General features: G+C 34.3%; 1 protein-coding gene and 1 long non-coding RNA gene across 6 annotated transcripts in view; one reads left to right on the top strand and one right to left on the bottom strand.

Moving 5' to 3' along the window:
• The window catches only part of LOC136031301 (proton myo-inositol cotransporter-like), a 132,500-nt gene that overhangs the window by 17,698 nt on the left and 91,635 nt on the right, over nucleotides 1–23,167 (top strand). Inside the window, exons 1-4 of one of the 5 annotated variants that reach the window (XM_065710753.1) lie at nucleotides 28–488; nucleotides 1,762–1,820; nucleotides 5,382–5,543; nucleotides 7,642–7,824. In XM_065710753.1, the coding sequence (XP_065566825.1) occupies nucleotides 7,646–7,824 (179 nt within the window). In that variant the 5' untranslated portion in view covers nucleotides 28–488; nucleotides 1,762–1,820; nucleotides 5,382–5,543; nucleotides 7,642–7,645. Of the gene's footprint in view, nucleotides 1–27; nucleotides 489–1,761; nucleotides 1,821–5,381; nucleotides 5,544–5,789; nucleotides 5,877–7,641; nucleotides 7,825–23,167 lie in introns of those variants that run through there. The other 4 variants (XM_065710751.1, XM_065710752.1, XM_065710755.1 and 1 more) reach the window with 4 other exon arrangements.
• Nucleotides 21,891–23,167, bottom strand: part of LOC136031303 (uncharacterized) — a 52,042-nt gene continuing 50,765 nt past the window's right edge. Inside the window, exon 2 of the long non-coding RNA XR_010618491.1 lies at nucleotides 21,891–22,412. This is a non-coding gene — a long non-coding RNA (uncharacterized LOC136031303). The remainder of the gene's footprint in view (nucleotides 22,413–23,167) is intronic.

Consider the following 23,167-nt stretch of genomic DNA (forward strand, 5'->3'; position numbering starts at 1 on the left):
GTTTAGACTGAAGTTTTGACCCTGGACAGCGGAGCAAAAGGGGTCATTAAAGGGATAAAACTCTATCAACCTACTGGAAAAGCCGAATTTTAAACAAAAATTCCGTAAAAACCAAAATTGTGATATGATGCCGATTGACAATGAGACCGGCCAGTCGGTAAAATTAGTTGCTCCCTCAATCTCTTTCCACCACTACCGCTCAGGACGGAGGGAGCGTAGTTTTATTCCACCCTCATCAATGTTTTGGGATTGTTTGTTTATCGATAAATAGCATTCAGGAACTATAGTTGAATTTTATAAGCATTCTAGCAATATTTAGTTTTTTTTTGTCAATTGTATTTGTAATTCTGTCATATTGCCTGAAACTTTTTAGCCGATTGTATCTTGACATTTCCTGTAAGGCTATTTTTTTGCAAATGGCCATTTTGCACGTTATTCACAACCAATTCAAGGATCCGAGAGAAGAGTTCTTCAAGTGTCAGAATCAGGTATTGACTAATAATTCAAATTGTAAATTATTCGAAATATAATGAGTTGCCCACATCATTCATTTATGCTACCCATATTTGTATTAACAAGGCCTTGACATTCGATATGCGTGAGGTGTTTAAAAATACAAAAGAAACTATAAAAATAAAAAATCTTAATTTTTAAAACAGGCGCAAAAAAAAACAAATAAGAAAAAAACAGCCAGTTCTCGCTGGATTGTAACCAGCTCAAGTCACACAATTTTTCTGGAATTTTGTCATTTATTTCATGAAATAATGTTGCTTCTCAAACTTTTGCTTTAAAGACTTTTTTTAATCAAACAGCTCGTGGTAAAATAAAAACTGAGAGTAAAAAGCTATCATTGCTAGCAGTAAATAAAACTCTAAAGTAAGTTTTAATAACAATATATCCATACAAAAAACTACTTTCATGGTTATTCTAAGTACATAAAATTCATTGAATTTAAAGCTATACACCAAAAGACTTGGGGCTGAGAATCTTGTTTTATTTTTGAAAGAGGGGCAATAAAACCCATAAAAGTAAAAGAGAACTCAATGAAAAGCTTATGACTGATTTTAGCATATCAGTGTATTCTATCTCAGTGATTCTAGTCCCCTATCTACAAAAATGTGAGAATTTATATTTTTTTGCCGATTAGAATGTTCACTAATATGTTTTTTTTTCTAGGAGTGATTTTATCAAACCGATGGTTCTAATTTTATTAGGACTTTAAGGATTTTTTTAATCTTCCGAAGTAGCTCACCTTGTTGGTTTTCAGCGGTCTTTCGCGCAAACATTGGCTAAAATTTAGTTCATAGCAATTTGCAATTTGCAACAGCAATTTGATCTACAAATTGACGAAATATGCTATCACTATGGTCACCTGCGCCACGAACGAGCTATCTGCTGTTTTCCAAGTGCTTTTTAAAATACCCATTACCACTTTAATCCTTCGTCGGTTTTCAGCTGATTTCTTTTTAAATTAATTGTGCAAGAATATAACCCTAATATCTTATTACCAAACAGGAATTGAAATATTTAAAAACATAAGCTTTGCGTTTATATGATTGCTGCGAAAATTGTCCTAAATTAAACACCTCAATTTATTAGTAAGGCCAGTTATGCTATTTAACTATATTTATCCATTTAGTGTTTTATCTCTAATGATATTCCCGCATAATTATTATTTTTCCGCTGATTCTGAAAATGTTATTTTTGTATCTTAACTTGCCTTGTGTAAAACACAGATGTTAAATTTATTTTTTTACTCAGATGCCAACATACAAATCTCCCAGACATGCTGCATTTCTTGGATCATTACTCATTGAAAGGTATGTGCTAAACTCTTGGGTATTAACCCGGCTTGACCCCACCCCTTGATAATATAACAAGAAATTAAGTCGAACCAATATCGTGTAAACAGAATATAATGTGTGATTAACACACTGGCAACTAGCCGACTATCTATGCTTGAATTTTTACGAACGAAAAGTGCCGTCAAATTTACGAAATTAGTTCTAGTATTTTTTCCCGGTTCAGCGTGACGACAATAGTAAAATCCTACGGATTGCTTATAGTCTTCATAATTTTGTAACAGTTAAAAGAAAATATTGGAAAACCCGGTTTTCAGGTAGAAACACACTTAAGAGGGAGTTAAGAGGAAATACTGTCATTTGGATGTACTTGGTACTTTAAATAGACCAAATTCCTGCTTAGGGATTACTCTCACTGAACATTGACCAGGTAACTTGGAAAGCGGGTTTTTAATTTTCTTTATATATTGACTGCATCATACAGCCGTCTTAATCAGTTGAGATATGCTAGACATGGAGTTGTTTAAAAAAGCATTGCCAGCTGTTACCATTCATTGTTTCCGAGTCTGATTGAAAATGCAAGGTGTAGACCCCATCTAAGATGCACTCTAATCAAAATATTACCACCTGTTCTCACTGGCTCTTGCCTAACTTGCTAAAGACACAGCAGAAATAAAGGGAAAAGGATGGAACTAAAGAAATTGGGATAGCCGGGTTTTCTTAGATGGGGTTTTCTTCCGGGTTTTCTCGGGTTTGCCCGAGACCTCCAAATGCCAGAGTTCTGGAAGTTCAAAAGCAAGTTTTTCTGGATTATTTTACACACTTTTCGTGTGGCGTGGCTGCTTTGTTAAATTGATATTATGGTGCACTCATTTACAACATCCACAGTTAAAAATCCCGTCCGTAGAAGCTCTTTAAGATGGATCATGGGATTATACTTTCACTGTTGATGTTTGGACTAATCCCAGTGAACCTCTTTATTTTTTACCTTTCTCTCTATTGAAAAGCTCTGTCAGTTTTAATTTATCAGAAGCTGATGTAGGAAATAGATTAGATATAACTTGCCGGGTCACTTGTATAAACTTTTTCTCGTGTTTGCATCGGTGAAAATTAGCAGTGTGGCACCTACGACGGTCTTTATCGAATATACTCGTGCATACAAAGCACACTACTGTTTGTCAATCGCTTCTTGAACTTCTCCTATTAATTTCCGATATGTTATCACAGGGTGGCAAATTTAGTTCATAAGTCTCATTTGCATAACTTTCCAATCTCACCAATTTTTGACCAGGGCGCTTTGGCACTGTAAAGGCTCTAGGAACTGTACCAAATGTCCAAGAATAGAGCCTACGGTCCCAAAGACCTCTGATATTTTTCGTAAAAGAACTTGCTGGGTTGCACTATTCTCTGGAAGTTCTTCATATTTTTCAATGAGGTGTCAGGTTTTCTTCGGTAGAATGAAAGCTTCGTTTATCCTAGATCTGCTAACTTTGACACCAAGTTTAGGTATTTCCAAGCTACGAAGTCCCCAATAATGAACAGGTATACTTACATGTAGGGTAGATAAACTTAATTTTTCTTACTTCTTTCTTCGAATACTTTTTTTTCGATGGGTTTCAACTTTTGGTAGGATGGAACCTTGACTTTTCATGGGACTGCCTCTGAAACCAGAAAAGATAAATATATAGTTTTCAATACTTTTAAATTGATAGGCTATCTCAATGTTTTCAATGCCTTTTTGGCACCTTTTATGCTAAAATTTTCGTCCTTTACCACAGAATGGCAGAAAACACCACTTACTACTAATGCCAATACTACCAACAACTCATCTTAGCACTGAGCTGCCTGAGGCCAACGCAGCTACGCACGCCCCTCCTTCCCAATCCATTCAAAGCCTCACTCTTTACACCCTCCCAAGAAGTTCCCATTTCCTTTAAATCTTTCTTTATGACATCCTCCCACCTCAACCATGGACGACATGATTTCCATTTAGCCCTAGACGGTTGGCCAAAAAGGAAAATCTTCGAGAAAATAAAAAAGAAAAAAATCATCCGCAAAACGTGCCCTAGCCATCTCAACATTTCTCTCATAATAGCCCTATAAAGTGGGATTGAACCACGCTTTTCGTACAGCCTAGTGTTATTAAATACGGTCATTCAATACGGTCATTCAGCAGGGTACTCAGAACAAACCGTAGGCAATTTCTGTGGAAAACATTTAGCAAATATTAATTAACTGTGAAAAAAACACCCTGAGCCTTGGCTATTCTACTTCGAACATCTTCACTGCTCCCACCGTTTTTACTAATAATACTACCAAGGTAATTGAAGCTGTCCACCGGATTAATTGTTTCATTACCCAATTTCACCTTTTAATCTTCACTTATTCCCAACCCTAGTGACTTAGTATCCTTAACATTAATTTAAAAAAAAACCTATTTTAGCACCCTGAACTCGCAAAAACTCTAAAAGTTCATTCATTTTGCTAACGCTTTCAACTAGGGTGCCTAAATCATCAACATAATCGAAGCCCAGGAGATATTTTCCTCCCCATTTGATTCCTTGGTTTCCCATTGCCTTTCCTGTGCTCCTTAAGACAAAGTCCATCAAAATGATCCATGCAAAGGGGGATAGAAAACAACCCTGTTTAACTCCTAATTTAATACGAATCCATCTGATAACCTCATTTCCTATCTTAACCGCAGTAGCTTTATTCTCGTACATAGGACTATCACTTTAGTGTATTTGCCTGGTATACCATACAAGGATAAGACCTTCCCTAAAGCTCTTCTATCAACAGAATCGAACACCATTAAGCTACGGCAAAATTTTTTGAGCTACTTAAAAGGGCCCCAAAACTTTTAATTTCCTTTTAAACGATCCTTTTTCACATTTTCTTGAATCATTCGTGCAATACGATCATTTTTTTGCAAAAAATTCAAATAAACCAACGAACTAACAAACAAATAAAAACTCATCAGTAATCTTCTTTCTCAGAAGAAAAAATAAATAATTTCATAGTTTTATTGACAGGGGCTTGAAACATCTATACTGTGGCTCTCTAATATACTTAATTTGATGGTCAGAGCACTTGCCCTCTTGAAAAACTTCAAGAGGACACTTCAATTCGACTTCAATTTTGCATTGCTAACAAACATGTTTCATATCCAATGTTATGTTTAGAAGTGATACTGATAATTTTTTCTTGACATTGTCAATAACATTAAAGTAGCTACCAAATACTCTTAGAAATTGTGTTTTGTTTTCACTGCCACAGTTCTATCCAGTATTGGTTAAGGGTTGGCCAAACATCCGTGGCTAATAAAGGGATAAGACACACCTCAAGAATTTTCTCCTTGGTAATAGAGCAGATAGAAGGTTTTCCGCTGTTAGCAAAATTTCAATTTTATGTTTATGGAATATGAAGGAAAATATATTACAAGTGTATATAGTATAACTTCGTAACCTTCTAAGTCCTAGTCCATGGCTTCTCCCCTCCTGAGATTACTGCCAATGTAAAAGTAAGATCTCAGCAAAAAATAATAAAGGACCATGAATGAGAAGAAAACGAATATTGCAGGGTCATAGATGTCAGAAGATAATTTCTAGCTGTTATTGGAAAAAAAAGAAAAAAGAGGGAATCATGGAAGGAAGACCGAACAATAGAAACGAAGAAGAAAAACAAGAAGCATGGAGCAGTAACTACTCATAGTATTGCATAATGTTTTGAAAATTTCCTGAGGTACGTAATCCTTTTAATTCAGTTGGTACGGAAATATTGTTTAATTGCTATGTCAACTGCTAGTGCATTAGTCCTGGACTTATTTGGGGATATCTTTTATCTCCTTCAGTGTAATAAATCATCTAGTAGATAATTGCAATCAAATGTCGTTCGAGGGTAACTGATTCCACAGAAAGATTCACAAGCTTACAGATTAATGTTTGATATTGCGCACCCGCATATTCTCCCTTGAATGAAGAATCGAATTGGAACCATTCGGCTATTAGTAAAAGGTGATGTACCCAGCAGAACGGAAATGTTGTTGCTTTGTTGAGTAGTTGATCTTCAATTTTGGTAAGGAGAAGTTTGTTCACAGTTTAGTGTATCGGTTGGTTCAGTTTGTTTATTTGAATTCTCAACAAATCTGTTATAACAGCTTCCTTCGAGTGGAAGATAGATTTCTGCCTTACAGTCCTAAAACTCGCACGCTTAATCGGCCAATACAATTCTTTTTCCATTGTCTTATTCACTTTTGGAGGCATTTAGAAATTTAAACTTTTTTTCCAAAATTTGTTCTTCTATGCTTTTCTTTTCTATAAAAAAACTTACCACTTCAAAAGCCTGAGGGGGCAATTTTAAAGTTCAGTTCTTCTGCATAATTTACTTTTTTGCTACTTAAGCCCTTTGGAATTACAACAGCTAAGCTCAGTTCCCACAAGTGTTTTAGAAGCATATATACTAAAGGAGTTCAGAGTACAATATAGATAGTAATCTCAAGTAATTTCACAATTAGAAACTTGAGATTTTCAAGAATTGCCTATTAAGTATGATCTTCGAACTTATAAACACCAAATTGAATTAAATCTTTTGACTATTGTTCAGAGTTGACTGCAAAGCCACAGTTGACATATTTTTATGATATCCATGAGTGTTTTAATTATTGAGTGGAATTGACTGTAAGAATACTGGTGACATTTCCATTTTATTTTGTTCATGATGATTAGTAACATATTTTTGTAATATTTAACACATGCGAGGGGTATGGATATTATAACTCCATAAATGGCAACGTTCACATTTTTGAGCAGTGAAGTAGTAAGAAAAATTTTGTTCTAAGATTGGTCCCACAAAAACAAAATTTAAAAATTTGAAACTAAAAACACACTTATTGGGGAACTCTTAACGACCCAGGAAATTCGGTAACCTTTCCTTCTGAATTTTATCGAAGATGTTCTTAATGTTATCAAATACTGTTCAGATATAAATTACAGAATGTTTGCATCACATATTCAAATGTGTTATATATTCTCGATCCACACTGTAGTATAAATTATTCTTTATGGTTGATTGTGTATGGCTATGCTGTTTGACCTATGTGATTGTATGGATGAGTAGGGTTTTAGGATGATTGTATGGATGAGAAGGCCTCACTCAAGTGCTGGTCTATATTAATCACTAATTTAGGAAAACAGTCTTCCTTTTCTCCTTCTGTCTTTTTTTTTTTTTTTTTTTTTTTTTTTTTTTTTTTTTTTTTTTTTTATGTGCTTGTGCTGTTGCATTGGTGATTTCTCTTTTCATAATATATATATATATATATATATATATATATATATATATATATATATATATATATATATATATATATATATATATATGTGTGTGTATATATATATACATATATATATATATATATATATATATATATATATATATATATATATATATATATATATATATATATATATATATATGTATATATATATATATATATATATATATATATATATATATATATATAAATATATATATATATATATATATATATATATATATATATATATATATATATATATATATATATATATATATATATATATATATATATATATATATATATATATATATATATATATATATATATATATATATATATATATATATATATATATATATATATATATATATATATATATATATATATATATATATATATATTGAAGCCAAATCACTCGTTACTGTAGCAGCTCCTGTTCTGTCTACGATAAAAAGACGATAAAGGGAACCATTCCTCTTTGTTAATTTAGCTTTTAGCTTGCTAACTTCTATATATTTTTTAAAGAAATATGATTAGCACCAAGTATCAAAGTACTGCTGATGGTGTTGTTGGGAAAGAAGACTTGGAAAGCAGAAAATCTCTCAAATCAACAAGGCTAATCTACAACTTGGCATTATTTAGTGCCCTTGGTGGCTTTTTCTTTGGGTACGACACCGGGGCTGCTTCCAGTGCTATTTCTATAGTAAGGTAAGAAGTAGACTCTGTTTTCAGTACACAATTATTGTATCACTGGTAGATAGGAACTACGGTCAAAATTAGTTCGTCATGGTGGCTGTTTTGGTTAGATATTCCATTACGGTTAATTAGTTCTATCATCAGATAAAGTTGTTTTTTTCTTTTTAAGAGGCACAAGGGCGCTTCCTCTATTGTCACTTCCCCATAATCTTTGCTCCCTGCTGAATTAATTGATAATGTATATGCTAAATGTTTAAAATTCATGTATTTGTCTTTAAAACAAAATATTTTTCATTGCTAGAAGTAATAAAAAACAAATTCTAGAAGAATTCTGTGATTTTGTGAGTCCTTTGAAAACTAACCGAAGTTTCTACCCGTAAAATTACCTTTTCAGTGTTGACTGTAGAGGGCCTATTTAATTTTGAGGTTTATTGTGTTTTATTTTGTCCTTAAAGCATTAATTCGGATATTTTTTACTCTTTATTTACATTTTTGTACTGAAGACGGCCGAGCGGAGTTTGTGCCCTAAATACATACATGCTTGTCCTTTTTTTTGCTGGCTGGAAATATCCGTGTTTTTCTTCTTCACAATTTTTCCATTTTATTATGCATTATCTTAGAAGTAATTTTTGTTTAGTATCGTTTAATACTGACTCTGTCGTTCAAGACAAAAACATAAATAAAATGAAATGTTTTTTAAAATTAAACCATGTCTTTTAATGGTTAAGAAACAAATATAAATACAAAGCCAATACACAGTTTATACCCTGGGGCTCAGTTTGTTCCAGAAAGGAGTACTGCTGGGTATTGGTTGTATAATATCCGTATTATTTCTTTACTTTTCAGTATATTTGGTACTTGAAAAACTAGTTCACTTTATTAATTTGTCATTATTTTTTTCATGTTTTCTCGTTATCCCCAATCTTAATTGGTTAATTAGAATCTGGATCTAATTCTTCGCCTTTGGAAATCTCAATAATATCTCTAAACTCTGTTATGTTATTCAAGGAGCGTTTAAAGTAAACAAGACTAATCAAGTATCAGGCAATGAGAAAAAAAGGGATTTGTGGGCAATGAAAGGGAATTGAAAGGGCAATGAGAAAATGTACCCTTTCATAGCCAAGTCCTTTGGGTACAACAATGTAGAGACAAATTTGAAGGCAAAGTGATCATGATTGCCAAAGATTCTCTCAGATTTCAAATTTCATTACATATCACTTATTTTTGCAGAGAAATCTAGAATTAGACACATAAGGTCCGAACAACTTTTTCATTTTTGCAGTCTCAGGCTTTTTGCTGAGGCAAGATTTGATCCTCTGATGTATGAGTCGTTTAACGTAAACCTCCACACATTTGGTGTTATATGTCTGGTGACAGAGAACACTTAAAATGGGGGGTTAACATCTGTTTCGGGGCTTCAGGCAATCAGAACCGCATTCTCGAATAGAATGCAATGCCACATTTGGATGAAATTTTGAACTCTACGAGTCCACGCCTGAGAAAAAAAGGGAAAAAAAAATCAGTCACCCCAACCCTACTTTCCTCACGGTGCCTCCAAAATACAGCCTACGTTACGCATTATACGTTGCACAAATTTATAAAAGATGTACCTTTTTTTTCTTGCTTTTGCCAGCGTTTTCAAAAATAATCTTTTAAAAGTAATTTATTTATTTTCGTTTCAAAATTGAAAGCTTTAAATTAAAAACCCGGCTCAATAGTAAACGAAACTCTAAAAAACGGAATTTTGATGCTAAAAGATAGCAATCGGATACTTTTGAATCCGATTCAAAAGAATCGGATTTTTATGCTGATTTTAAATATATAAGTTTCATCAAATTTAGTCTTTGTCATCAAAAGTTACGAGCCTGAGAAAATTTGCGTTATTTTGGAAAATAGGGGTTAACACCCCCTAAAAGTCATAGGATCTTAACAAAAATTACACCATCGTATTCAGCGTATCAGAGAACCCTATAGAAAAAATTTCAAGGTCCAATCTACAAAAATTTGGAATTTCGTATATTTTGCCAGAAGACAAATCACGGTTGCGTGTTTATTTGTTTGTTTGTTTGTTGTTTTTTTCCCCAGGGGTCATCGTATCGACCAAGTGGTCCTAGATTGTTGCAAGAGGGCTCATTCTAACGAAAGTGAAAAGTTTTAGTGCCCTTTTTAAGTGATAAAAAAATTGGAGGGCACCTAGGCCCCCTCCCACGCTCATTTTTTTCCCAAAGTCAACGAATCAAAATTTTGAGATAGCCATTTTGTTCCACATAGTCGAAAACCATAATAACTATGTCTTTGGGGATGACTTACCCCCACAGTCCCTGGGGGAGGGGCTGCAAGTTTCAAACTTTGACCAATGTTTACATACAGTAATGGTTACTGGGAAGTGTACCGACGTTATCAGGAGGATTTTTTTGGTTTGGGTGTGGGGTGTAGGGGAGGGGGCTATATGGGAGGATCTTTCCTTGGAGGAATATTTCATGGGGGAAGAGAAATTCAATGAAAAGGACGCAGGATTTTCTAGCATTACTATTAAAAAAAAAACAATGAAAATATAAACATGAAAAAGTTTTTTCAATTGAAAGTAAGGAGAAGCATTAAAACTTAAAACGAACAGAGATTATTACGCATATGAGGGGTTCTAAAAATACTTTAGCATAAAGAGCGAGGTATTTAGGAGGAGATAAATACTTCGCTCTTTATGCTATAAAATTTTTAAGTAATTTCAACTATTTATTCTACGGCCTTTCTGATTCAGGGGTCATTCTTAAAGAATTGGGACAAAACAAGATTTAGTGTGAAGAGCGAGGTATTAACGAGGGGACCAACCCCCTCATATATATAATCAAAAATATAAGAATATAAAAGTTTGTTACGTAAGTTAATTCTTAAGTTACGTATATTTTTTACTAATAAAAATGTTCGTTAAAAATTAAAAGATCTAGTTGCCTTTTTAAGTAACCGAAAAATTGGAGGGCAACTAGGCCTCCTTCCCCACCCCTTATTTCTCAAAATCGTCTGATCAAAACTAAGAGAAAACCATTTAGCCAAAAAAAGAATTAATATGCAAATTTCATTTTAATAATTTATGTACGGAGATCCAAAATCAGACATGCATTAATTCAAAAACTTTCAGAAACTAAACAAAAAAAAACAAGTTTTTTGAAATGAAAGTAAGGAGCGACATTAAAACTTAAAATAACAGAAATTACTCCATATATGAAAGGAGCTTTTCCTCTACGACACCCCGCTCCTTGCGCTAAAGTTTGATTCTTTCTCGCAACTCTACTTTTTAAAACAACAAAAAACTTTAGCGTAAAGAGCGGGTTGTCGAGGAGGAAAAGCCCCTTTCATATACGGAGTAATTTCTGTTCGTTTTAAGTTTTAATGTCGCTCCTTACTTTCATTTCAAAAAACTTGTTTTTTTATTTAATATCTACTGTAATTGACTCGCACATTATGACTTATGAATCATTTTGGTAGCTAGGTCTTAATTTTTCTTGGTCTCGTTTAAAAACTGATTTAATACTATTAAGAAAATTAATGCTGCTAATGCTATTAAAATACTATCCGAAACGTCCCATTGATTTTTAGTGATGTTGTTTGGTGCATTGTTCACTGTGCGACGTCATTTTGAGGATGACCCTAGGGGAGCATGAAGGAAGTTTTAAATAAAGTTAGTCAGTTGATAAGGTGGAAAAGGTTTGCCCAGGAATCATTATCATCGGAGGGTTTTTATTCGGGAAAATTTCTGTTTCCTTCTCAAGTTTTGGTCTGTGTCGCTGTTTTATCTTGTCAGTTTGAAGTTCACTGTCTCTTTCTTGTAGGGATAACAACTAGGCTACCAATTTTGCGGATCGATTTACCAACTTTAGACAGTTTCCATGTTGATGTGCTGAAAACCCTTTCAAAAATTAAATAGAAAACCTATATTTTTTAGGCGGTTTTTCAATTTTTAGGCTCTCATGCATTCAAAAAGAGGCAAAAGTATCCCCCCAAAAACTTTTTTAATAGCTTATACCTTTACTATGGCAAATTAGTTGCCGTAATACCCTTAAACGGGATAAGAAACGGTAATCCTTGGTAAAGAGACTTAAGCAAGTTATTTTGCTAAGCTTTCCCTCGATATTGACCGCTTGAATAGATTCTCATTATGCTTAGCAGCTGAACAAATTTTAATTACTACTTGTTTCCCAGGCTATAAAACTCCGATGTGGGATCTAAATGTTTCCATAGCTCCGTGATAACTACGCTTTGATTTCCTTCCGCTTAGAAATTTCCCAATTTCCTAAGGAGAGGTCCTGTCAAATACTTACAGGCTAGGAATAATATAGAAAATGAGGAGGGACTTTTAACTCCAGGTGGTAAAGAAGGTCAATGCAAGTGCCTAATTGCAGGGCTTTATGTGATTTATTTAAAATTGACTGTAAGATGGGTCATTAGAATTGGATTGGAATGTTAAATAATGTTTAACTTATCCAGAAACTCAGGGTTAAAATTGTTGTATAGTTTTCCTTCTTTTAAGCAGAGAGTAGGTGGGAAGAAGCCACATCTTCATCGCCTTACTCATGTGAAGCTGACATAGGGAGGCTAAAGCGAGATTACCAACAAAAGAGCGCCTGAAAGACCCATCTATTTCTGCTAAGACTAGTGTTACAACATAGGGTATATTTATAATATTTTTACTAGCTTTTTCCTGGTAGGGACTTCGCAGTCCGTCTAAGAAAATACCTGATAAGCGATGCTTCTGAACTGAAAAAGTCCTTGTGTCGGCCTTGCCGTAGCAGAGGTCCAACGTTCGGCCACATGTCTTTGGACAGAGGTCAATCCTCTAAAAAGCATAGTACTTTTCCACTAATTCTGTAAATCATACAATTCTGAAAAAGATTTTTTAAACACGAAAATGTCCTTTTTTCAATATTCAAAAGTAAAAGTGATATCAGAATTGCTTTAGGATCGGAGGGGGGGCACAGTAATACTGCGGCTTACACTCCGCTCGTAATTGTGGAATAACCTATGCCAGTTACGACTTGTAGCGTGATCTCGTTATAACTTAAACAAAACCTCCCCGGTGAAACTACACACTTAGAATTTCCCTGAGACGATATTACTCAATCGCCACCTCAGACTGCAATGGTTGGTGCTAGGCTCGGGAAGTTTTATCAAACAGGTATAAGCGAACGGGTATCTCTAATCTATACTACAAAACCTCAGAACATCTCATAAGATATTCTCATCAAAATGGAAAACGAATTCTCCTAAAGCAAAATCGTGACGAAACTTCAATAGCCTGAACCTAGGCTAGGAGAAACATATATAAGCGCAATATCTTGTAAAAACTTTCTTTATTCAAATATAAATATGGACTAATTAAAACATAGGAAGTAAAAAGCTACTGAGCGGGGTGTGTCCCTTTGACATTTTTTTCCAATCTGAGAGCCGTCGTGAATTGCCACAATGTGTGAACCTACTCAATGAACTGAAATTATAAAATTCATCCAAGAAGATTGTCTGACTGAGAAGATCGATGGCTCATGCTCAAGAAGAATTTTCGGTTTATCTTCACTAATTGGTTTATTCATGCAAGCCGTAAAAAGATTCTCGCGGAAAAGGGGAAGAATGAGTTTAAAGGGAAATGACAAGTTACGAAAAAGACATTTATCTGATAATTAGGGCCCAACATGATTTTGTTCAAAGAGTCGAAAGGAATAATAAGTATGCATACGGACAATCACCTTAAATTATGTACACCTTAATCACAAATAGGTTTTAGTTAAAAACAGGAGGTTTGTTCTTGGTTCTCCGATCTCTTCGAGCTCATAGGAACAATCCGCCAGACCAAGATCTCTCGGATTACCAAGGATATGGTCCTCAAACAACACGCATACACTCTTAAGGAATTTTTTGGGGGACTTTATATTATGTGGTGGAGAAGGGTAGTGGGCTAAGGTAAACGCGCCCTGCCTCCGATATGCTAAATCTTTTTATGCTATTCCCCCCAGGGAACATATAGTCTTTTCACGGTTAATTAGTGCGGTAAATTGAAAGACTTATTTGTTGTCAAGTTGTCTAAATAGCGTGTGTGCAATATCACGAGCTTGATGGAAGGGGGTATTGGGGGACCAATATGTTTTAAATTTTGCCAGTTTTGAGAGGGCAGAGGTTAATCAAGATGCATTATACGTATCCAGTAAATCCAAATAGCATATCTGAACATACTAAAAAAAAAGCAAATATAATATGCATGTACTGATGTTTATTCCTTAATGTCTTAAATGTTTTCTTTTTGATTAAAGTTAACAAAGTGAAAACATTTGACGCATATTTTGTTTTGAGTAAAGCGCAAATGATGCTCTGGTCTTGAGAAGTCATGGGGGTTGTCAGCCCTATTCTTGTTATTTTCTGCTTGTTTTGAGTTTAACTTGTTTATTTACTGCAATATCTGTTCCTTTTATTTTTTATTTATTTATTGATGATGATTTGTGACAGTTTTACACTCGGAAGATTATTTTACTTAAATTTCTGCTCGTTTTGGGTTTAATGGAGTTCTTTAATTTTCTTTGGAAAACTTATTTTGTGGAAAAATATTTTTAAATTAATTTCTGTGAGTTTTTTATTGACATAGTCTTTTTAATGGAAAAAGAAAATAATATTTTAATTGTTTCTGGCTTTTCTATAAGAATAGTTTTGCTCGCTTTTTGTGTTTTGGAGAAACTTTTTTCAACCATTTTTAACAACATGCACAATTTTGAAAATCTTGACAAAAACGATTTTATTTAATTTAGTTTTATGCCTACTCATGTCGACCTGAAAAAAAACTTAATACCATTCCCAAAAATTCTATCCAATGTTCTTTGACAACCTGTATACACTTAACGCTCTTTTGATTTAGTTAAATTGTGAGAGCAGAAATAGTAATAGTAGTAGCCCTGAACGTTTACATTTTATATCCTCAATCATTCTTGGGCTATTGCTGAGATGTCAGATTTGCAACCTGCGTAAGTGCTTTTGATTCAGTTTTTAATCAAAATTTAGTTTTTGGCGTAATGAGAAAATTGCATATCTGTGGGGAGGGGGAGTTGACCTACTCAATATCCTTAGAGACATAGTGTTTCGAAAATTAATGACCCTTAGGAGGAGGGCTGCTTGCCCTCCAATCACTTTTGAATCTTAATAAGGGCACTAGGACATTTAATTTCCAGTTGAATGAGCTCCTTTAAAAGTTCCAGTGGTATGCAAGCTATGATAGAGCAGCATTGCCCATGATATTGCTTGTATACCCTTTTGAAAATCTGCATGCATACAGTTTTTTCGTTTAATTGAAGCTCTCCTTGAACGTTTCCTAAAAGTTTCACCTTAATACCCTTAGCATCATTAAGTACAGTAACCGTAGTAGTAGTATTAATAGCATACACATAGTGCGTTCTGGCTAGCTCAAAATATATCACACTTTACCCTAAAAGGTCTAACTTAATAGTGTAAGCCGTTCTTGAGATATTGTTTTGTTACCTTTTTGACAATCTACATGCTCATAGTTTGACATCATGAGTAGAAGCAGTAGCATTCCTAGTAGTAGCAGCAGTATTAATACTTATTGCCTTTTGGTCAGTTGAACATCCTTCTCATCAAGTCCTGAAAATTCCGACTTAATACAATTAGCCGTTGCGATAAGATTGCCGATATGTCCTTCTGATAAACTGTATATTCATATACTTCTTGAAATTTTTATCTTAATGCTCTTAGCTTTATAAGTGGTTGCAACAAGTAGTAGTTGGTGCAGTAGCAGTAGTAAATTTAAACAGTGGTAGTAGTATTACTATTAGCGTGCAAGTATTGCCTAAGGGTCTATTGATCTTCTCTTTTAAGCATTCTCTAAAAGTTCTAACTTAATACCCAAAGATATTCGTGAGATACGCCCTTTTGACAATCTGCATGTACATAGTGTCTTTTGATGTATTTCAAAGTTCCCCTCGATATCTCATTTCATTGAGCAGTCGGTCGCTAGTGTCCCTAGTTGGTAGTTCAAGAGTTTTTAGATTTTATGCAAATCGTGAATATTGGTGAATGACTCGCTTATTTGGTTGTTAGATATTTGGTTTTAATTCTTTTAATTTTGGCTTTTATTGAATTTCATTCATAGGTTAATTTTGGTTTTTCATTGGTTTTTATTGTTTTTTTTTCACATTGACTCTCCGCGTCTGTTTTTGGATTTTTTTCTTTCCCCCCTTTTCGTATGTCCCTTAAATATTTTTGCTCTGGCTGAAGAAGAGACGTGGTTGTCCTTTCGAATTATTCGTTTTTTTTTAATATTTTTGTTTAGCCTTAAAAACCAATTTTTGATCTTTCTTCTTTATATTAGATAAAAAAAACAAGTTTTTTCAGCTGAAAGTAAAGAGAAACATTAAAATTTAAATAGAACAGAAATTATTACGTATGTGAAGGGGGTTGCCTCCTCCTCACCACCTCGCTCTTTACGCTAAGGTTTGTTAGTACTTTTGAAAAAGCTTCTTATTGTTATAATTAACAGTGGTGTAATTTCGTCAAAATCCTGAGGTGGGAGGAGGGAATTTTCCAACATCAAGTGAAATTGACAGTAAAAACTGAAAAATGAGCCATTTGGTACCATGAAAGTAATATAGTACTATAAAGATACTTTATAGTACTATAAAGGCAAATATATGCTAAAGAAAACTGATCCATTTGTGTTGATGCTTAAATTATGCGGACTTATTAGATTTTTGAAGCAACTAAATTTAAGCTGGGGGGGGCAAACTTGGGATAAGGAAGGCGAACCAAGGTTTGGGAGGGGCAATTGCCCCCTGCCCCATAGCAAATTACGCCCCTGCCAATTAAACGAGCTTTGTGTTTCATGAGTCACTCTTAAGGAATTGGAATGAAATTCTAACTTTAACGTAAAGAGCGAGGTGTTGAGGGGAGGCAACGCCTTTCATATATGCAATAATTTTTGTTTGTTGTTTGTTTTGATATTACTTCTTACTTTCAGTAGAATTTTTTTTTATTTATTCAATTTCTGATCATTTTTAAACAATCCCAGGAAATCTGATCCCACCTCCACGAAAAAATACTCTCCTCATGGAAATATCCTTTAGATAATTCAGTCCCGGTGAAATAGGACAGTTACCCTTAACAACTCCGCGTGTAAAATTGAGACGGAAAAAGAGAAAGCAAGACATATGAAAATAACCCTGTACAGACATTCTTGCGAATTCTCTCAGTATATAGTTTCCCCTGATAAGTTCACCCCCTGGAAACTTCCCTGCCCATGGAGAATTCCCCGTGGAAAAAATCCAGCAGAAAATTCGCCCCTCCCCCACCCTAAAATGTATGCATACTTCTCAATAACAAATACTACGCGTCACATATAGTCAGTTCACATATAGCCAGTGTTTCCACCATAGGGATTTCCCCCCTAAAATGGGGATTTTTTCAGTCTTTTAGGGGCGAGAGTTTTTTTTAGGGATTTGGGGATTTTCTAGGGATTTTTCCTCCCCCATAGACTCTTAGGGAAATTTTAGGGGGTTTTCCTTTAATTTGTTCATCCTCATCATCTTCTCGATCAGAGAAGCAGGATAATTTGATTTAGGATCTGTTTCCTTGCAAATTGAATTTGGAATCACAGAGAAAAACTTCTTCACGTGCTTAAAGAATTTTAACACCACACAGATTTTGAGATGTAGGCCTACAGGAGCTCTAAGCAACAAAGAACTGTTTGAAACAGTTCCATGCTGATGTGGGCTTCAAACAATAATTTCGGCTTGGACTGTTCTCGATTAATGAAGTCATATTGTTTGTCATTTTGGGGTTGTTTTTTCATAAGATTATTTGGTAGATAGTATATAATTTTTTTACAGGTCAGATAAATGAAGTTATAATATATTTTGATAGTTTTATAGGGTACGTAGTTGTTCCTACTGTAGTAACTTTTTTTGACAAGCATTGCATGTACGATTCTTTTTCTCCACAGTACTTGTATGATGTTCACGATTTTTGTGTAAAATAAAAAAAAAACTTGAACTCGAACTTGTAGCCAGCTTAATAAGTACTGACGTGAATAATAGAGGTAGGCTATAACTATTCAAACACCTCTCTTACCATTTCATTACCCTAGTTTTTAACAGACAAACAAACTGAAGCCATTTTTTAAAAACAATGGCACATGTAGGAATAAATGGATTGTGTTTTTTGGCAAGGGGAAATCAACCCAGGGGAAAATCATGAACCTCTATACTATAATTGGTAAATTTTTTGTTGTTCAAATTTTTGACTTACAAATAAAGTATACCACTCGATGTCCTTTTTTATGTTCTTTACAAATATAACAATCACTTCTGTCGCAAATTAAAATTTAAGCACAATTTGAGCTCTTGAAATCAAAATATTTCTAGTTTTGGGGTATAAACAGAGCTTAAAACATTGGTCTCAGCATTGAACGTGCTGCAGAAGGACAATGTGGAATCAACTAGTGCTTTAGAAATTGATGTGAACAATTGTAAGTTTTAACTTCCCCTTGAAAGTTTTTACTTGGGTCCGAAGGGACAAGATTCCCTCTGAACGTTAAAGTCGGATACCGCCGTCCCCCCTGATTCAATCGAAGTAGTTCTCAAAGCTGCACAGGCGTTCCATATCAAAACATTAGGCCAGATACAGAAAAGGTTCCATTTCGAAGACGACATTTACAAATATGCTGAAATGGTTGACCCAGTGTCAGCCCAATCACTTCAGCCTGCCTCTCTGCTACCTTTTGTTAGGAAGTATGGACAGATCCCATGAGATGGAACCGAAACCGAGCAGGAGTTGAGGAGGCAGAGCCTCATTGATATTGAAAACGTCAAAACAATGGATGCCGTGACCTGCTGGTGTTTGGTATTGGTGAAAAAAAAAATGCTGCCAGAACAGAATTTGTATCCTAACCTGAAACCAGCAGTATTATTTATTTTACTCTGTTCCATTTTCAAATGTCAATGTCGAGAGGTTTTTCAGTGCTTTAAAAGTAGTAAAAACTGACCTTCAGAATAAATTGAAAACATAAACTTTGCAGGGGATTCTAAAAACAAAATATAGAATGAAAAGGGCTCAAGAAAGTGTGGAATGTAAAGATGATCAGTCACTTCACCACATGAGAACGGCGAAAGCTTCAGCCACCATACAAAAAATGTTGAAGACACATCAGAGGAAGATGAGGTCTGATTACGTTTTACAAGTTACGATTGAGCAGTATTAAACATCTTGTACTGTAATCTACATTGTAGTATTACATTTTCTTTTCTATTTGCTCAATATTATTTGAAGTATATTTGAAGCTATTTGTATTTAGCTGATTATTAAAAGAAACTTTAAACGGCATGACGAGACATTCTATTATGGTAGTGATAGCTAAACTTCAATCTAAGAAGCCAAAATAAGTTACCTTTCAATGGTACGGGTAAAATGAGATAGCGAGAAGCGGTTTAGGGAATACTTAGAAAATGGAAGATTTTTAGGGATTTTGGAACTGAAGATGGGGATTTCTAGGGATTTTTCAGCTCTTTATTAGGGATTTAGAAAATGAGAAAGTGGAAACACTGCATATAGCATTCATTCAGTGAACATCTTAAACCGGATTTACTCTCACAAAGTTTTGATAAAACAAGAATGCATTCGAGGTAAATACTCCTACTTTGCGTCGGACCATCCATTTAGTGTTCAGCAAGATTAATTTGCTGTCGAAATTTTTTGGAAAGATTCAGATGCCAATATTACGCAAAGTGAGGAATTAAAGGAGTTTTATGTGGTAGTATATTTCTACAGTATATTTTTTCTTGGAGTTCAATTATTATTTTCATCTGACTTTCATCTGACAGTTTTGGGGAAAAAAGGACGGGTTGGGGGCATAGTTGCCGCCCAATATTTTTGGTCACTTAAGAAACACTAGATCTTTTAATTTCCGTTCGAATGACCCCTCTCACGATATTCTAGGACCGCTGGGTCGATGCGATCACCCCTGGGGAAAAAGCACGGATCCATGATCTTTCTTCTGGCATAAAATCCACATTTTTGCAGATAGGAGCTTGAAACCTCCACAGTAAGGTTCTCTCATACGCTGAATCGGATTGCATTATTTTCTTTAGGGTTCTGTGAGTTTTTTGTGATGTTTCCACCTTTTTTCTAAAGTAAGGTAAATTTTGTCAGGCCCGTAACCTTTAATGGATAAGACTAAACTTAATGAGAATTTTATATTTGAAATTATTATAAAAATCCGATTCTTTTGATATATCTATTGGTATCACAATACCGTTTTTTAGAGTTTCAGGTACTATTGAGCCGGGTCACTCCTTACTTACAGTTCATTACCACGAACTGTTTGATAGTGGCAGGCCAATGTGATTTAAGAAATTATTTTCGTCAATATTATCTCACATTTTCACCTTCATAGACTTAGTCTTAATAGTACTAATATTACAGTAGTAGTGGTGGTAATAGGAGAAGTAGTAGCAGTAGTAGTATTGTATTAGTAGTAGTAGAAAGAGTAGTACCAGCAGTATTGCCTTTTGACCCTTTTAGGTTCCCTTTTCATCTTAATACTCTTAGCCTTACAAGTAGTTTCAATTGAAGTAGTAATTGGAGTATTTTAGTAGTAGAAGCAGCAGTAGTAGTAGTAGTAGTAAAAGCAGCGGTGATAGTAGTGTTAGTATTAGCCTGCACATATTATCTTAGGTCAATTGACCTTCCCCTTTAAGCATCCTCTGAAAGCTCCTGATAGTACCCAAATCTATTTTTAAGATACGCCCATTTGAAAATGTGCATGCGTGTTTTTTTTATTTAATCATGATTTTCCCTCTATATTCTGTCAAATTTTCACCTTCATATACGTACCCTTAATAGTAATAGAATCATTGTAGTAGTGATAGTAGTAGGAGCAGTAGTAGCATTAATAGTTTTGTATTATTATTAGTAGTAGTAACAGTAGCAGTAGCAGCAGCAGTATTAATAACAGTAGTAGCAGGTACATGTTGCCTTTTGGTCAGTTGAACATCCCACGCATGATACACTGGAAGTTTAATCTTGATACGGTAAGCCATTTTAAAAATTTTCCTGATACACCTGTATAAGCAATCTGTAGCAACATAATATGTTTCGATTAATTGCATATTTTCCCTCAACGTTCCCTCAGATACTTATTTAAATATCCTCAGCCTTGGTAGTACTCGCTAAAGAAGCAGTAATTTTAGTGGTAGTAGTGATAGTAGTAGTAGTAGTAGCATGGAAATTTTGCCTTTTTGGTCAATTGATCATCTCACTTAGCATTTCTTGAAAGTTCCATATCAATATACTCAGTCAAATCCTGAATTTCGTCCTTTTGACTGTCTGTATGCACATGATGTGTTTTGATTTAGTTCCACACTCCCCTCAACATTATTTGTAAGGCTCACCTGAATGCCCTTCGCCTTTACGGAAAGTAAAGGTCAAACATCCCCACCTTTCTCAATAACATATACTATTTGTACAGTAAACAAATTGTCTTACTTACAAATCCTTGCCTTAAGAGCTGCGGGAGGGTTGACATCCCCAAAGGCATAGTTATGGACTTTTCAACAATGCTGAACAAAATAGTGGTTTCAAAAATTTCATCGGATTTGTTTTGGGAAATGATGGACGTGGGAGGCTGGTTGCCCCCTAGTCACATTTGACTCTTAAGAGGGCAGTAGAGCTTTAAGTTTCTAAATGAATTAATCCCTTTTGAAGCTTCTGCGACAAGTACTTTTATACGAAGTGCCTTGGTCAGACCCCCCCCCCCCCAAAAAAAAAAGAATATAAATCAATAATACAGTGTGCCAACATCGCTTTTTAGTTAGGCAACGCTATTGCGCTGCTTATGAAATGACTTTGACACAGATTTATCTAATAAAACTAACAAACGAAAGATTTGGGACAAAACTAAACATGAAAATATATTTCGATCAAATGATGGATTAAGTTAGGTGTTTGCAGAATGGGGTTAGAACCAAAAATTATGCGTAGTTTTGACATGAATGATTGAAAATCTCCATCTCCGTCTATCCTAAATTTAATAGTAAAAATATAATTAAAACATTTATTGGGCAAAACTATAACTGGTCAAACTTTGTCAAAAATTTGGATTAGAAACCAACATTATAGTTATTAAGCAGAAGAACTGATGTAGCTTTACAATTAATCCTAAGACTATACCATAATAAAACTGTCAATTAAGAAACAAGCAGAAATAAACATCTGAAACTTCCAAGAAAAGAGCCACATTAAATTCTAAATCATGCAGAAATAAAGTCGTTTAATAAGTCAAACTACAACAAGCGTATATCATAGTATAATAAATAAAAAACGAACAACACTTAAAATGAGAAATCATATTAGACTAAAAATACGGGATACTATTCAAGTTCCCCCAACTGGGGGTAGTTACTAAAGAACGAAGTGGCCTCTATGGTTTTTCTTTTTCTCTTCGGACTTATTCGCATAGAATCTCCAAATGAGTGAGCCTTCTCTTAAGCTTTTACGTCAAAACTTCTTTTTTTTCTTGTGTTTCTTCTGACAGCTTCGCATAGATGGACTGGCCGTGGAAGCTAAAAGTAAGGCCTATTCAGTTGAATATCGGAAGTTCTAGTGTTCTTTTAAGAGTTAAAAGTGAGTGGATTAGATTAAGATGTTTTTCCGCCCCAAAAATTTTATTTTTGATGTCGTTTGGTATTATTATCGCTTAATAAAAGGAGTAAAACGCTGACATAAGCTTCATAATACACATTCTTCTTATCATCCCATTTCTATTTATTTTATGTAATATCTATTATTAACAAAAAAACATCACACAACCACCTCCCCTCTAAATGACAGGGCACTATTTGGAGGAGAGATAATCACATAAATCCACACAACCAAAAAATACTTTCACCTTAGAAGGGGTTTAAAAAAACGCAATACAATATAACGGCAACATCATGTAATTTGTTACCACTAACATAACACTCAACACTAAACTCCTTCCTTAAGGCTCATTAATCAATAAGAAAATAAAAAAATAATAATATGCATAATTCTACACCATTTTGTCAATTTTATATCCAAAAAATTTAATCAGAGAGAGAGACAGAGAGAGAGACACTTTTATTATACATATCATCAATATACAAAACAAACCACATCAGCCACTTTAGAAAGTCAGAGACTTGTTAGTAGTGGCTGATAAACATTAATGAGCACCAATACCAACAACATTAACAAAAAAAAAAAAAAAAAAAAAAAACAAACAAAAAAACAAACAAAAAAAAAAAAAAATAAACAAAATGAAACAAAAAAATTGGGAACAAGAAAACAACAGGAA

The sequence above is a fragment of the Artemia franciscana genome, chromosome 9 (assembly GCF_032884065.1).
Source record: "Artemia franciscana chromosome 9, ASM3288406v1, whole genome shotgun sequence".
Classification (NCBI taxonomy): Eukaryota; Metazoa; Arthropoda; class Branchiopoda; order Anostraca; family Artemiidae; genus Artemia; species Artemia franciscana.